The sequence below is a fragment of the Cydia strobilella genome, chromosome 7, assembly GCF_947568885.1.
Source record: "Cydia strobilella chromosome 7, ilCydStro3.1, whole genome shotgun sequence".
NCBI classification, from domain to species: domain Eukaryota; kingdom Metazoa; phylum Arthropoda; class Insecta; order Lepidoptera; family Tortricidae; genus Cydia; species Cydia strobilella.
Window position 1 is genome coordinate 554,014 of NC_086047.1, and position 15,951 is coordinate 569,964.

At 37.3% G+C, this 15,951-nt stretch overlaps 1 protein-coding gene and 1 non-coding gene across 2 annotated transcripts in view; one reads left to right on the top strand and one right to left on the bottom strand.

The window, feature by feature from the left end:
• Positions 1 to 15,951, bottom strand: part of LOC134742762 (neuropeptide FF receptor 1-like) — a 67,164-nt gene that overhangs the window by 10,366 nt on the left and 40,847 nt on the right. The window contains exons 3-7 of the mRNA XM_063675949.1: positions 12,032 to 12,258; positions 10,194 to 10,296; positions 7,878 to 7,975; positions 5,290 to 5,458; positions 4,874 to 4,989 (exon numbers count right to left, since the gene is read on the bottom strand). Coding sequence (XP_063532019.1) covers positions 4,874 to 4,989; positions 5,290 to 5,458; positions 7,878 to 7,975; positions 10,194 to 10,296; positions 12,032 to 12,258 — 713 coding nt within the window. The remainder of the gene's footprint in view (positions 1 to 4,873; positions 4,990 to 5,289; positions 5,459 to 7,877; positions 7,976 to 10,193; positions 10,297 to 12,031; positions 12,259 to 15,951) is intronic.
• Trnan-auu (transfer RNA asparagine (anticodon AUU)) lies at positions 8,319 to 8,391 on the top strand. Its single transcript has one exon. It is a non-coding gene; the product is annotated as a tRNA-Asn (tRNA).

Genomic DNA, 15,951 nt, shown 5'->3' on the forward strand with positions numbered 1-15,951 from the left:
CATGAATCAGCCTGTATTAAATACAGGCTGATTCATGCGACAAATTTTGTATTTATATTCAAATAAATCGTTCTGACGATTGAGTATATATATGTATATAAGATTGTCAATAAACGTTTTTCCAGGGATGTAGGTATCGCAAGTACACACACAGTAATTCGTCCTCATTTCCCACTTCCTTTTCCTCAATTTAGATGTGTACATATTGATACTGTATTCCAGTCACATTAGAATAAGCGAGAGTTCGAATCAGCCGGCCAGTGAAATAGGAATTACTTTTTTTTTATTTAAACTTTATAGTATATATATATATTAGTTTAGTTAAGTTTAGTTATCCCGTATTTTGTTTTTCTTTAATGAGCTATTAAGTGGTGGCAACTGTCGGTTTATGAATTATATATAAGACACTAGTTATAAGAAACATGTACCGTTTGTGCCCAAATAAACATTTAAACATTAAAACATTTATTGCAAAATATATACAACAATGTACAAATCGCACTTAATGCTAAATGGCATTCTCTACCAGTTAACCATAGGGCCAAACAGAGACACCTACAATTGGTGCAGAGAGAGAAATATATTGAATCACTTACACAAGTTGAATTTTATACCAAATTCTAGTTAAATAAATACAAAATGAACAATAAATTGGACAGTAAAAAAAAATATTACAAAAAAAATTAAATCATTTTACGGTTTAGACTCACTTGTTTTAAACGCAACACACGGTCGTCGTGAACGCTGCTTGCACTATTAGTGCTTGAGAAAGGAGACCTAGGCTCTCCGAAACATGTCGCGCGAGTGACTAAAACAAGTGTCTAAACCGTAAAATGATTTAATGTTAGTATGTCTCACAACAGTTTAAATTCGATTACAAAAAAAATATGTATAAGACCTTTATTATCGGTGATTGTTATAGAGACATATATCTTTTTGTTTAGCTATTAGATATATAGCTCCTAACCGCCCTTACTGATGTTTGAATAATCAAGCAAATTGCTCTCTAGATTGTGAAATACGGACGCGATCGGCTTGTGTACTGGGGCCCGTTTCTCGAAAGATATTAGACTAATATTAATTAAGGCCAAGGACAGGAAAAACTGGCTGAATCTGGAGGAGGCCTTCACCCGTAGATGGGTCTCTACACAATAGAAATATAATATATGTTTTTAGTTTTATAAACATATTTTAATATTTTTTGTAGAGAATTAATAAAGGCTTTTTTTTTTATTTTTTTTTATTTTTTTTTTTTATTTTTTTTTTATTTTTTTTTATTTTTTTTATTAGTCCACAAACTGTCAAATCGTATGGGTTACCATGGCAACACACTAATAATAGACTAATACCGTTCGAGAAATGGGCCCCTGACCGGAGTTATGGATATACAATCTAACGATCACTTTATATAACTATTGCGCTACGGTAACTTTCTCATCAGTTTTTGAAGTACCTATAAAGAGAGCCTGGTTTGTATTCTATGAACGCCGAAATATTTCTAAATATTTTTTAGTAAACGAACAAACCTTATTAGGGATATTAAAAAAAATACGTACCTGAAGAAATATCTTTGTCTACTGGTTCGTTTGAAGTGTAAGCTCGCCTTCGCATGATACACATACACCTAATGATCATTAACAGTGGTCCGATACAGGTCCTAACGGGAATAAAACCAAACATACCTCAAAGATGTGGCCAATAATGCCTTTGTCTGGACAAATCCCCATTAGGACAAAGATCTGTCGAATAGTGGGCGTATTGTTTGTACAGGGATTCACATCCAAAATCTGGGTTTAATCGGGTGTTACAGATAAGATAAGATAAGATATTTCTTTACTGTACAACCGTGTTACAGAGGTGTTATGTGGTGTGATACATGTGAGTTTCAACGGTAACCCAATTCGGGTATACAATGGACACTTAAAACTAAATTAAAACTAAGAAACACTTAACTATTATACACGTACATAGCATAGCTATCAGTACAGGGGACACAGTATCATGAAGAATATAATTCAAAGAAATCCTTTAGTGAATAGAATTCATTCTTAATAAGCCATTTTTTTAAACTACGCATAAATTCTATGCCATCTAACATTTTCAATTCATCTGGAAGCTGATTAAAGACGCGGATGGCAGTAATATATGTGCTTTTATCGTTGACTTGAGTTTTATTATTGACTAGAGGTAGTTTTAAATTATACTTATATTGAGAGCGAAGGTTGTCGCGGAGGGAAGCTAATGTTGTGAAATAATTCTTGTTGTTCTTAATAAATTTACAGAGTTCGTATATATATATGCCAGTTAAAGTTAGAAAACCTTTGTCCTTGAAAATATTTCTCAATGATTGTCTGTAGTTCATACGATAGATAGTTCTTAAGCACCTCTTTTGCAAAATGAATGTGGACTGCACGTCTACGGAATTACCCCAGTATATGACACCGTACGTCAATAGAGAATATATGTTTGCGTAGTACGCACTAATAACAACATCTTCAGAACACGTTTCGGATAATATAGATAATGCGTAACATTGACTGGAAATTTTGCTATTGATCTTCTCTATATGATGTTTCCAGGTTAATTGAGGATCTATTGATAAACCTAAAAAAATTATATTGTCTACTTCTTCCAGCAAAGTGCCTGACTCCATCACATTCAAATTTGTCGGAATTTGTTTATAGTTCCTGAACTGCATAAGTGTAGTTTTTGTTAAATTTACTTTTAGGTTTATTGATTTTAACCAACTGACGACTTTCTTTACAGTGTTACTAATATTTGTGCAAAAAGTATCATCTATTGTTTCACCAGAAAATAAATAAACAGAAAAAATACAGATATTATTAAACCGCGATTAAAATAGGATTGGCAATTATATCGTTATTGATATTTTACAGAACATAAGGTGCTACTTTCTCGCACTAGTGCGGAAAGAGCACTTTCGTGCATATGTCGAAAGTTTAAAGGGCCATATGTATTGTAAAACGTTGTACAATACACGTGAGAATAGGTAATTCGCAACTCGTATCGATTTAAAACACGCAGGGAGTGTTCGGTCGTGTTTTAATTTATCGCCACTCGTTTCGAATTTCCTCTTTTCCGCACTTGTATCGTAAATAACTATATCATCATCATCATTCTTTCTTTTCTAGCCTTCAGTCGCCCACTGCTGAGCATAGGCCTCTCTTCGTATACGCCACTTATCCCGGTTATTGATATTATCAATGGTAAAATATGCAGATAAATGAAATTAGCTAGTAAAATGACGAAAAATTTAAACATCAAATTACATAGGTTCAATATGATGTAAAATACGAATGATGATGATGTATTACTGTTATCCCTCATTAGGGACATGGGGTTCGTAGAAGAATGCTCCATTTTTTGCGATCTTGGGCGGCGACTTCCAGCTCTTTCCAGCCGAGTCCAGTTGAACCAGCCGCCTTCTCAACTGATCGCCTCCATGTACTAGAAGGCCTCCCCGACCGTCTACTGCCAGCCGAATGCCAGCGAAGACCCTGCTTGGCCAGATGGTTGTCATTTCCGCCATTTCCTTGCAAGGACTTCCCGTCCTATGGGTTTCTGCTCAGTCATCTGCCATAGTCTGACATTTAAGATGGTTCGTGCCCAGTATAATACGAATACTGGTAGGTAATTAACTAGGTATTATAATATAAAAGAAAATATATCAGTTGTATCACCACCATTCCGTTTCCCGGCAGTTGCTATGGCCGATGGCGGAGGGGAGGGGGAGAGGCATACATTTAAACCGACGATTTTGATATAATCAACATTTCCCGGTAACCAGATATTTAATTTTAATCAGGCAGACGTGTCAGATAACTCTATTAAGCTCGCACGCACGTCAATAATTAAATGATCTAATACAGGTAACTACTTTGATATCGACAGATGGTTTTTATACATTTGATTTTCAATTTTAACACAAACAGAATAGAGTCCATGTTTAAAATATGCCACGCAATCGTTTGCTTCTTATAATATAGACTTTAATATTATTGAGCTAAGGTAGAAAATCAAAACAGCGACAAAGGTGCGCTGATACATCGTTAAGCAATAATTTGATTATCGGGCTTGCTGCAAATGTGGTCAATTTTGAAACGTTCCACTTAATTTAAGAGTTACCAAGTTTGAGAGTTACCGTTCGCGTTTAGTCGCCCCGGGCCCCAAAATATAATGGTAACTTTTTTATTTTATTTATTTATGTAATTTATATTAGTAGGTGTACTACGAGCAGTGACCTGGTCACCCAACTTACGTACCTATGTATGTGAAGTTCCAGCTAAATGGAATATTTGGAAGTGGGTGTAACTTAGCTTGCTGGATTTGACCCGAACATACAAACATTGCAAGTGAAATGACAGCTTGTAAAAACGGTCCACATGACTGAAACTTATCTGAGACGTAGCACTGACAACTTAACAGTTCCAGTGACGTATCCCTATGACGTATGACTCCGCCCGGAACTTTGAATACCGCGCGAACTGCTGTTTTCTAGTCATCATGATCACTATGGGGTCCTCGATCGGTATTACAAAAAACCGGCCAAGTGCGAGTCGGACTCGCGGACGAAGGATTCCGTACCATTACGGAAAAAAACAGCAAAAAAATCACGTTTGTTGTATGGGAGCCCCATTTAAATATTTATATTATTCTGTGTTTAGTATTTGTTGTTATAGCGGCAACAGAAATACATCATCTGAAAATTTCAACTGTCTAGTTATCACGGTTCATGAGATACAGCCTGGTGATAGATAGACAGACGGACAGACGGACAGCGGAGTCTTAGTAATAGGGTTCCGTTTTTACGCTTTGGGTACGGAACCCTAAAAATTAGTACAAATGTATTTACCGTGAATTTAGTTTGCTGGCAGACGCTCCTGCCGCACAGCAGCTTCCTCGCTGAGCGCTGGAAGTTTCTTGTCATCATACAGTACACTATGGGGTTGATCGCGGAATTCGCGTGTCCTAAAAAAAATATAAATCATTAATAATTGGGGACAATTTGTTTATTCACAATACTAAACTATTATCTGATAAAGTATCAAGCGGGAGGCGATGACAAAAAAAATTATAAACTTTATTTGCTGCCATTCCTCAACCCACCAACGGAGCGGCAGCTGACGTTCACGAGGATTCATCATACATAGCCGTTAACCGCTATACGAGTTTTCGCCCGGGAGGCGATGACTGATGAAATTTGCGCCTGGCTCGCGTTCTACATCAGCAACGCCAATAAAAAAAGCGGCCATTATGATTGTAACTCACCTAATAGTAAAGCGTAAGGCAGGAACATACTGAGGTCCTTGGCGTTGACCACGTACATATCCAGCAGCAACTGCATGATGTTGTAAGGGAGCCAGCAAAGAGCGAAAAGGACGGCGAGAAGCAGTAGTATCCACGCCACCCTCTTCCTTTCTTTCATTAGCCTTAGGCCCTGGTCACAAAAAATAATAATGAGGGAGCCTTGCTGAAAGCATAAAGAATGTTTACAGAATATATAGGTATAGTACAAATATCGGATTTCTAACGCGCTTTGCACTTGCTACTTATAAGTACTTACATATAAGAAAAGATTTTTTTTAATGTCACTTCGCAACCAATTTTTCGCATGATATAATTTGGCGAATTGTGGTAACTCAACAGGACAATTTGTATGATTTCCCAACCTAACGGTTACCAACAGTATGTTTGGACATCATCTACTCGACTCTTGATTATTTATTTTATTTTATTTTACTTTTGCAATTGCCAAAATCTGAATGTATGGAATTTTATTAAATTTTTTATCTTTTATCACTTTTACAATGTTATTATTTGATGATGATTATTATTATTATCTTATTTTATTTCTTTACACAAATTACGGTAGATATATTATAATGAAATGTTTTAATAGGTATTAGATAGTAAGTTAAACATTGTTGTTGTGCCCTAACAGGGTGTCATGAATTTACTTACTTTATTTGTAACACCTTATTTTATGTATCATGACTGTGCAATAAGTGAAATATGAAATATCTTAAAAAGCTGCTTTTTAAAACGCCACGTTTTAGGTAGCAGAATGACTTATCGTAAGTCTAATACAAAATACAAAAAGATTTGTTTGCAAGATAAAATCGTACGATGAAAAAAAGTCGGTTCTGGCTGTTTGGTCGCAGTTAACCTAAATACGCTTCTCCTCGTTTTGCTCGTCGTCGCACCTATGTATCTTGACTTTGTCTAATAAGCCTATCAAAAGACCGGTATTTATAGGCCCGTACTCCAAGGATCTACTTAACAATAATTCTATCAATTAAAACGTTATTATAATGAAAAGTTTTCAAAGGTTCGTTGTTTAATTGTGTTCGTTCGGCGAAAGCGCAGAATACAAGGAAAAAGTATTAATTGTAGTAAAAAATAACTCGATGGTATTATCTGTGGTGGTGATTCGTTTAAGAGCATATTCGGTTAAATATGTTCACATAATTTCATGTATATTGACCATAGCGACCTATGCCCCTTCATTAGACGTTTTTTGATTTTTTGATTATTATAAAAGTTAGGAGCGTCAAACGAATTCAAACGAAGGGACGTAGCTGTAGTTGATATATACATGGGCCCATTTCTCGAACGGTATTAGTCTAATATTATTAGTGTGTTGCCATGGCAACCCATACGACTTGACAGTTGTTCGTGGACTAATAATATTAGTCTAATACCGTTCGAGAAATGGGCCCCAGAAAAGGTACCCCACGTCCATACAAATTTACTGAAATTTTTCTGCAGCTGACTGTACATATCAACCTAGCTACATCAAATTGTGTCAAAATATATTCAGTAATGTATATATCCGGAGAAGAAAATGACGACTACGTTATTATGAAAGGCGGTTTCGGGGCGGTCGTCCACTTCGTCTTAAATAAAATACAACAAATTTAAGCAATTCACGTAGTTCACCAAGTCTACCTTAATAGTAGTTAATTAAATTATTAAACTACATCTTAATGAACCTGAAGCTTAAATAACTTTATCGATATTTACATTGGCTTATTATATCGCCCACTGCCATTGTCTATAGTCCGACAAGAAATTGTGGAAAATAAATGGGGGCGCCACTCTACTTAACTGTCATTTTTGACGTAAAATGCCTAAACATGGCAACAATTTAGGATGGATTTTTTTTGTTCCATTTTATTTAATTTCTACTGTTTTATGTCGCACTATATGTCACCATTAAAATATTTTGTTGTTTGTAGTTTCGGTTTCGGTTTATTTCGGTTAATTTGAAGTGGTGTTGTTTTATTCCGTATATCCAGTTGGTGTAACCCAGCTGGGCCCATTTCTTAAACGATATTACACCAATATTATTAGTCAACGAACTGTCAATTCGTATGGGTTACCATGGCAACACACTTATAATATTAGACTAATACCATTCGTTAATGAGCCCCTGAAATGTCGGATTAAAGGTAAAAATAATGAAATTATATCGCGTTAGACACATAACAAATTCTCAAATTATTAAAATCTGAATAAAGTAAGCAATTTAATGAGTTTTCGAAAGTACATCTCCTTACAACAGAGATTTCTCCTCTGTTATATTGTAGTAACTAATTATTTATTAAGAATATTACATATAACGTAATGTACCCGAGTATTGGCTATGAATGTAAATGTTAACTTGAGGCCTTTTTTTAATTTTGTCACCTAGACTTGCTATGCACACGGTGGAATAGTGGCGGGGATTGCAGTAGACCTAATCGCCGTGAGATACTAACTGCATTTTTATCTCGCGGCGAGATACTGCCGCGCCAATCATATGCTAGCCCGGCCGAATATAAAATGATTAAAAAAGCTCCTGTAAGGTGACTGACCTGTTGCATACTGACATTTCCCTCGTCAATGTCAAACGGCGGCTTCACGGAGCACAGCGTCCGGCCCATGAACGCGTAGGACAATATTGTTATTGAACCTGCAACAAAAACCAGATCTGGAGCTCATTTCTCGAACGGTATTAGTCTAATAATATTAGTGTGTTGCCATGGTAACCCATACAATTTGACAGTGCGTGCACTAATAATATTAGTCTAATAACGTTCGAGAAATGGGCCCCAGGTCTAAGCTTAATAGCATCGTTAGCAGACGTTTCTGCTCGAAAAAATATATATAATGGGTAGCACATCGTAACGTAACTGGTGAATTTCCAATATGACTTGGAACTTCAATGGCCGTTTAAGAAGTGTAACGCTCTTACGGTAGATGTCGCTAGGGTCCCCTAGACCAAGTAGTGGGAAGATTTGCTGACTATGGATGGGGTCTTGGTGGCTCAGTTGACAGAGCGCTGGAGTATTGATCCAGAGGCCGTGAGTTCAAGTCTCACCCAAGGCAGTAATTTATCCACTTTTAAATTTATTCTAAGCTTAACTATCAGAATATTTGAATCATGTTATTTAGTTATCGTGCATTTCACTCTTAATTGTCCGTACATTGTATTGGCGCGGGCGAGACGAAAGATAATTAAATAACATGATTCAAATATCATTCTGATGTGATGATGTCAGTGCACGTTCGAATTGGCCTGTATAATTACCATAATAGCATAATAACATAATACCAATTATAGCGGCAACAGAAATACATCATCTGTGAAAATTTCAACTGTGTAGCTATCACGGTTCATGAGATACAGCCTGGTGACAGACAGACAGACGGCCAGACGGACAGCGGAGTCTTAGCAATAGGGTCCCGTTTTTACCCTTTGGGTACGGAACGCTAAAAAATAAAACTAAAAATCATAAACATAACATAAAATACTAAAACATCAATTAACTGAACATATGAAACAGCTACCACCAACACAGGACGCTGACTGAACGTAATTACAAGGTTAAGGATATTGGCACCATTGAGATTTAATTACTACGTAGTAGTACCTAACAATAGTTCAATGATTGGTACAACGTTTCTAATTATATTCCATTCAGAAATTGAGAACTGATTTGTTATATTGATAGTTGATTTTGATTGAGATATATATAATTATAGGTCATACTGAGCAACTTCTACTACTCATAGTCTCAACCAACAGATGTCAGATCATGTTGATGTTTTCTATGAGAGAGCCAATTCCTTTTTCGCGCTTTCGGGGACGCATGAAGACACCCTTCGTGCGCGAGTCCGACTCGCACTTTACCGGTTTTTACCCTTTGGTTACGGAACCCTAAAAAAACAAAGTACAGCTGTGTCAGCTGTGTGCAAAATAATTGCAGTCAATGAGAAAATGAAATTTAAGGAAAAACCATTTTAGATTAATCATATCGGAACTTTGTTTATTATTCTTCTGCAAATCTGCAAATCAATTGTAAACTTTACTTAAATAATAATGACGATAAAAAAAAACTTGAGAACCGGCTTAAACTTGAAAAACTCAATGAAAAATAGGTATAGCTTGACGACCGGTCTGGCCTAGTGGGTTAGTGACCCTGCCTGTGAAGCCGATGGTCCTGGGTTCGAATCCCGAACAGGCATAAGGCATTAAGGGCATTTATTTGTGTGATGAACACAGATATCTGTTTCTGAGTCTTGGGTGTTTTTCATGTATTTATGTATTTGTATATTATATATATCGTTGTCTGAGTACCCATAACACAAGCTTTTGTTATTTGAGCTTCTTCTTCTTCTTCTTCTTTTTCTAGGGGCTATGTAAGGCTCCAGAGCCTATGTATCACTGCGACCATCTCTGATCTATTGTGATCGCCACCTACTACAACTCTCGATCCAAACCTGCAACTTCAAACAGCTGCAGGATCTTTTTGGTTTCGAGAGACTTTTACTGTGGGACTTAGTCAATCTGTGTAAAAATGTCATATAAAAAAAATATAGGTACAACTATGTATAATTATGTCAATTTAGTACTTGCCCATTATTTTAAATAGAATCTTTATTACACCTATGTTATCCAGAAAATATGCAACTTTTCATTACGACGATATCCCTCACTGATACTAAGGGTCCATCATTTCGACTTTGTTGTTGACTTTTGACTTGACCGACTACTTGGTTTGTTTGCTTACTTGAGGCTCTGTTGACAGTGCCGCCCGCCGCCGCCGCCCGACAACGCGTGACTGTCATGTAATTGAATGACCTTTCTAAACTAATAAAAAAATTCACTCAGAAATAAAGAAACTCACCAGGAATAGCATACACGAGGGTGAAGCTGAACATGCCGAACTGTTTCCGCGTGTCCAACTCCCCCCACTCCTCCGTGCAGAAGTGGACGTCTCTCGAAACTATCTACAACGAACACAAATATAGGTGAACCTTAGAAATATTTAAAAAACATATCATACAGTAAAAACTGCTGGAAAAGCGCTGGTGGCCTAGCAGTAAAAGCGTGCGACTTTCAATCCGGAGGTCGCTTCGGTAGGACTTTCAAACCCCGGCTCGTAGGTACTGTTGAAATTTATAACAAAACATAGTAAAATAGATAGCAAATGAGCAATTTATCACAATAATGTGAATATTAAAATAACCAATATATGGAAAATAATACAAATAAGTTTCAAAAATTTAAGTTTTTCTTGACTTCCAAAAAGGAAAAAAAATAAGGGTACCATTCGATTTCTTACATTTTATCAGAAAAAAGATTATCAAGCAACTATATACATAAACGCAATATTTCAGCGACTAAATCGCAATTTTACTTATTTTCCATACATTCAAGATGGGCTCTCAGTGACCTTGACGTCACGTTCACATCGTTTTGTTAGAAGCGTTTCAAGAGTGAAGTACGACTGTCAGACTTTGACTATCATTTCTGACTTTCATATTGCTTTAATGCAATGTGCCCCATATAGACATTTGATCTTCAAAACAAACCTGATCGATTGATACCATTAATGAAAATTTGTCATCTAGCCTATTTTTGATTCACGGAAGTTTTGTTATTAAAATCACTCACCGAAACGTTCAAAAGGCCTTTAGAGATAACAGGTACAGCTTCTCTTTGGACAGTGGCCACCTTGAGCAGTGGAATGAATATTAGCATGGCGGCACACCACAGCAGTAGCAACAGGAGGACTGCTTGCCGCCGGCTCGGGGGCCGGATGCGCGGCTTCTCAGTATGAAGCGAAGTTTATTATATGGTACAGTTTTGTTATTAAAATCACTCACCGAAACGTTCAAAAGGCCTTTAGAGATAACAGGTACAGCTTCTCTTTGGACAGTGGCCACCTTGAGCAGTGGAATGAATATGAGCATAGCGGCACACCACAGCAGTAGCAACAGGAGGACTGCTTGCCGCCGGCTCGGGGGCCGGATGCGCGGCTTCTCAGTATGAAGCGAAGTTTATTATATGGTACAGTTTTGTTATTAAAATCACTCACCGAAACGTTCAAAAGGCCTTTAGAGATAACAGGTACAGCTTCTCTTTGGACAGTGGCCACCTTGAGCAGTGGAATGAATATTAGCATGGCGGCACACCACAGCAGTAGCAACAGGAGGACTGCTTGCCGCCGGCTCGGGGGCCGGAGGCGCGGCTTCTCAGTATGAAGCGAAATTTAATATAATGGTACAGTTTTGTTATTAAAATCACTCACCGAAACGTTCAAAAGGCCTTTAGAGATAACAGGTACAGCTTCTCTTTGGACAGTGGCCACCTTGAGCAGTGGAATGAATATTAGCATGGCGGCACACCACAGCAGTAGCAACAGGAGGACTGCTTGCCGCCGGCTCGGGGGCCGGAGGCGCGGCTTCTCAGTATGAAGCGAAATTTATTATATGGTACAGTTTTGTTATTAAAATCACTCACCGAAACGTTCAAAAGGCCTTTAGAGATAACAGGTACAGCTTCTCTTTGGACAGTGGCCACCTTGAGCAGTGGAATGAATATTAGCATAGCGCCTAGCGGCACACCACAGCAGTAGCAACAGGAGGACTGCTTGCCGCCGGCTCGGGGGCCGGAGGCGCGGCTTCTCAGTATGAAGCGAAGTTTATTATATGGTACAGTTTTGTTATTAAAATCACTCACCGAAACGTTCAAAAGGCCTTTAGAGATAACAGGTACAGCTTCTCTTTGGACAGTGGCCACCTTGAGCAGTGGAATGAATATGAGCATGGCGGCGCACCACAGCAGTAACAACAGGAGGACTGCTTGGCGCCGGCTCGGGGGCCGGAGGCGCGGCTCTGGAGATATGGAGAGCCATCGGTCAACGGACATCGCCGCAATTGTGAATACGCTTGCTGCCACTGCTACACCTGTTAAAAAAAGTATTGTGTTCTTAGTCATATCACAGGGCGGACACGCTATACATCAAAATTCACTTGCGTTTCTATGTGGGAATGGCACGTCTGTACACGCGTCATGCGTCATAGTGCGAGTAAGTTGTAGGGAATGCAAACCGGTTTTTATTTGTATGAAATTTCGTTTAACAACCGGTTTTCCCATACAATTAAAAACCGGTTTGCATTCCCTAGTAAATTGCTTAAAAATAGTACTGAGCGGCCGGCGAACGGCCGTCAATCTGCTGTCGTGGGGCGAGGTAATTCGAGTCGGGGCGGGGCGGTGCGTGGCCGTTCTGTATGATAATACCAATACTTATTCTGTGGTCATATCATGCCAGTCGCAACTTCAAAATTTCTACTGGCTTAGGCTTTCTCAGCGACGGAATAAATATAGACGAAGCTATCAATTTTTGACTTCGAGAACCGGTTTATATGACTGACACATTTAAGTACAGTTTTTAACCGACTTCAAAAGGTGGTTCTCAATTAGTTTTTTTTATGTTTGTTATTCCATAACTCCGTGATTTCACGACCGATTTTGAAAATTCGTTTTTTGATTGAAAGTGTATTTAATATACAGATTGGTCCCGTTTTTTTTATAACTCCTCACTAGTGTAACTCCTCAAATCCTAAAGGCATACCATATAGAGATTTTTAAAATTTTATCAACAAAGTTCAAACCCATAGTTGTTATAAATATCATATCTCAATGCTTTTACAGTGAAATGCACTACAAGTCTGCATAGAGTAAGCCTTTCTCAGTAAAATGCATCACAAGTCTGCATAGAGAACCTAAGCGCATTTATACTCGAAACCTATCTACTCTTTGTTACATTTACATGAAGCATGTTTGCCGCGTAGCGGTGAGGCATACATTTATATCCACAGCAAAAAATGGAATACACGCTTGCATACGAATTTTAGGGGGCTCCCTCTGGTTGCATCATATTTTTAATTGTCATAACACTTTATGCATAAAATTGTAAGTTATAAAAATCATTAGTCAGAATTATTCCTGAGTATAACTGGGTTTTTGTCATGAATGAATTAGGTATGTCATAATTTTTTTAGTCACTAATTTAATTCGAATAAAATTTTAAGTCATATGCTTGATATCCATAATTGTTTTTCGTTCGAAGTATTGCAATGCATAATATTAATATAGACCGTATAAAAGAGGAGATCGAAGGAGAGGAGCCCCCTCCAGTAGGAGTAACGGTGTTATAAAAGAAACTAATCATAGATATAGATTTATTTAGTGGGTAGGTTAGGTTCGTTAGGTTTCTTTACGTGTCCGAAGGACAAACTGCGTAGAAATAGGAGCCCCGTTAGGCATTAGCGGGGCTCCGTCGAAATAAGTGTTTGGGCGGAGATTAGGGAAAAGGTTTTTTTCGAGGAATTGTTGAGTGGCTAAAATGAGTGTCTTCAATTATTTTTGTAACTTTATTAAAGAAAAAAAAATACAAAACATTTATACATAAATATTGATAAATTGTTTTGCTATCTTAAATCTGTCTTAAATTTGAATTATTTAGGTAGTAAATATGGCAAAATTGCAGTGCTGGTACTTGCTTCACAATTCGAAATTATATGAATGTTGCGAATGGTACTTTTTGATGTAATAAGTTAAGAATGAATTTCTTGTGTTACTTATCATTTTCTTTTATATGTTATGGAGGAGGGTGTATGCACGGCTATCAATAACTAGTATGAGACTAGTAAGAGTGAATATGTGATGCGTCGACCTGATCAGAGGCAAACTGATCGTGATATTAAATCCGTCTTGGTCAGGCTCGCAAAATCGTCCAACTCGTTGGGGGTGTTGGCATAAAAATTTACAACAGCCTGCGCCGTGAAATAAAAGAGGCGGCTTCTTACGAGCTATTTGTTAAAAAGTTGAAAGCGTTTTTAATTCACAAGGCATTTTTTACGGTGAAAGAATTTTATACTAATTTTAACATGAAATGATTCCCAATGTATTTTATTTTATTGACATATTTGTATTTTTGATTTTTAATGGTTTTTTATTTTTGACATTTGTATATATAACTATATTGTGTGTTGTGTATTTTTAATTTTATTTGTATTGCAATTTTTGACATGTGTTTTTGACATTAAAGATTGATTGATTGATTGATTGATATGCCTTAAAATCCTTAAATCATTATGGTTCAAAATTATTATGGTACAAAACGTTATATGTAATTACATTTTCACTTCAGCAGCTCGAACAAGCCTACTTTCGTCACTCCCTGGAGTGAGGAAAGTGCGACTTTCCTCACTCCAGGGAGTGAAACAATGTAGCTTTTTAATTTAGTAAAGGCCATGAACTTCATACTTTTATTACATTTTTTTTACGGTACGGTACGGTCCGGTCCGGTCCAGTCCGGTCTCGTCTCGTCTCGTATCGTATCGTATCTTATCGTATCGTACATATTATAATACTTTTTTTTCTGTTTATTCTGTGTAATTCGAAATACATTTTAACCTTTAATATGTTCTCACTACTGAGGTGAAAAATTATGTGTGCAACACGAGAGCAAAGTTATTTTACAAAATAAACACTCGCAAGAAAAACCAACTTTCCTCTCTTATTGCACAAATAACTATTATACGTATCGATAAATATGCTTTTAGTTTGTATCACATTTGATTCATTATAAATAAAATGTATATGACCTAAAAGTGTATGGCAACTGCTGAGTATGGCATCAAATATTATGGCTAAAAATGTATGACACAATATAATATGACTTTTGATTTGTATGCGCAATGATGATTATGATATGACTTTCATTTGTATGCAACCCAATATGGATCATTTTAAAGTGAATGAATAAATGATATCATTTATTTGCTTCAAGCTTTGAACACACAACTCAGTGAACGGCTGTACTAAAACTCGGGTCCATATTGGGTTGCATACAAATGAAAGTCACAGTGAAGTTAGTTCACAGCCGTTCACTGAGTTGTGTGTTCAAAGCTTGAAGCAAATAAATGATATCATTTATTCATTTATTTTAAAAACATGTTAATTTTACTGTAGGTATATACCTACCTACACTCTGAACAATAATTGTTCAGTGAAAGTTACTTCTACTTTTAATTATTAAAAGTCACAAAAACCTAGCGGCCGCCATACAATCGAAGGTACGCCAGGCGTGGCTCACTCCGCGATTTCGTCGCGTCGCTACAAGTACATGCGACCCACACCAATTTTGGTGTTTAACCATAGTAATTGCCGCACGCCGCTACGGAACGGACGCCTGCTCGCGTTTGCGCCACCCGGTCATATCTGTCGTAATGAGGGCTATCGTTTTTTTGCTCACCAGTTGGCGCCTCTGTTGATGGTGGTCCAAAAGACTAAATAACAGCTGTCAGTCATTGAAGTGACAAGTGACATTTGACATTTCGAACTATGGAAAACCACCATCTACACTAGCGCCCCTAGCGGCGAATTCATACGCGTTAGCCCTCATAGATGTGTTTTGGTAGAGTGAACCTTCTGTACCTATATAGTACTAATATTTATTCCGTGGTTACGCTCTCACAAAGAAAATACAGCGAGTAAAAGTTTTGTATATACAGGGTGGGCACAGGGATTCCGACAGACTTTAACCGTGGATTCCTGGCAGTGTTACGAAAGAAAAATGTTATATCAACATG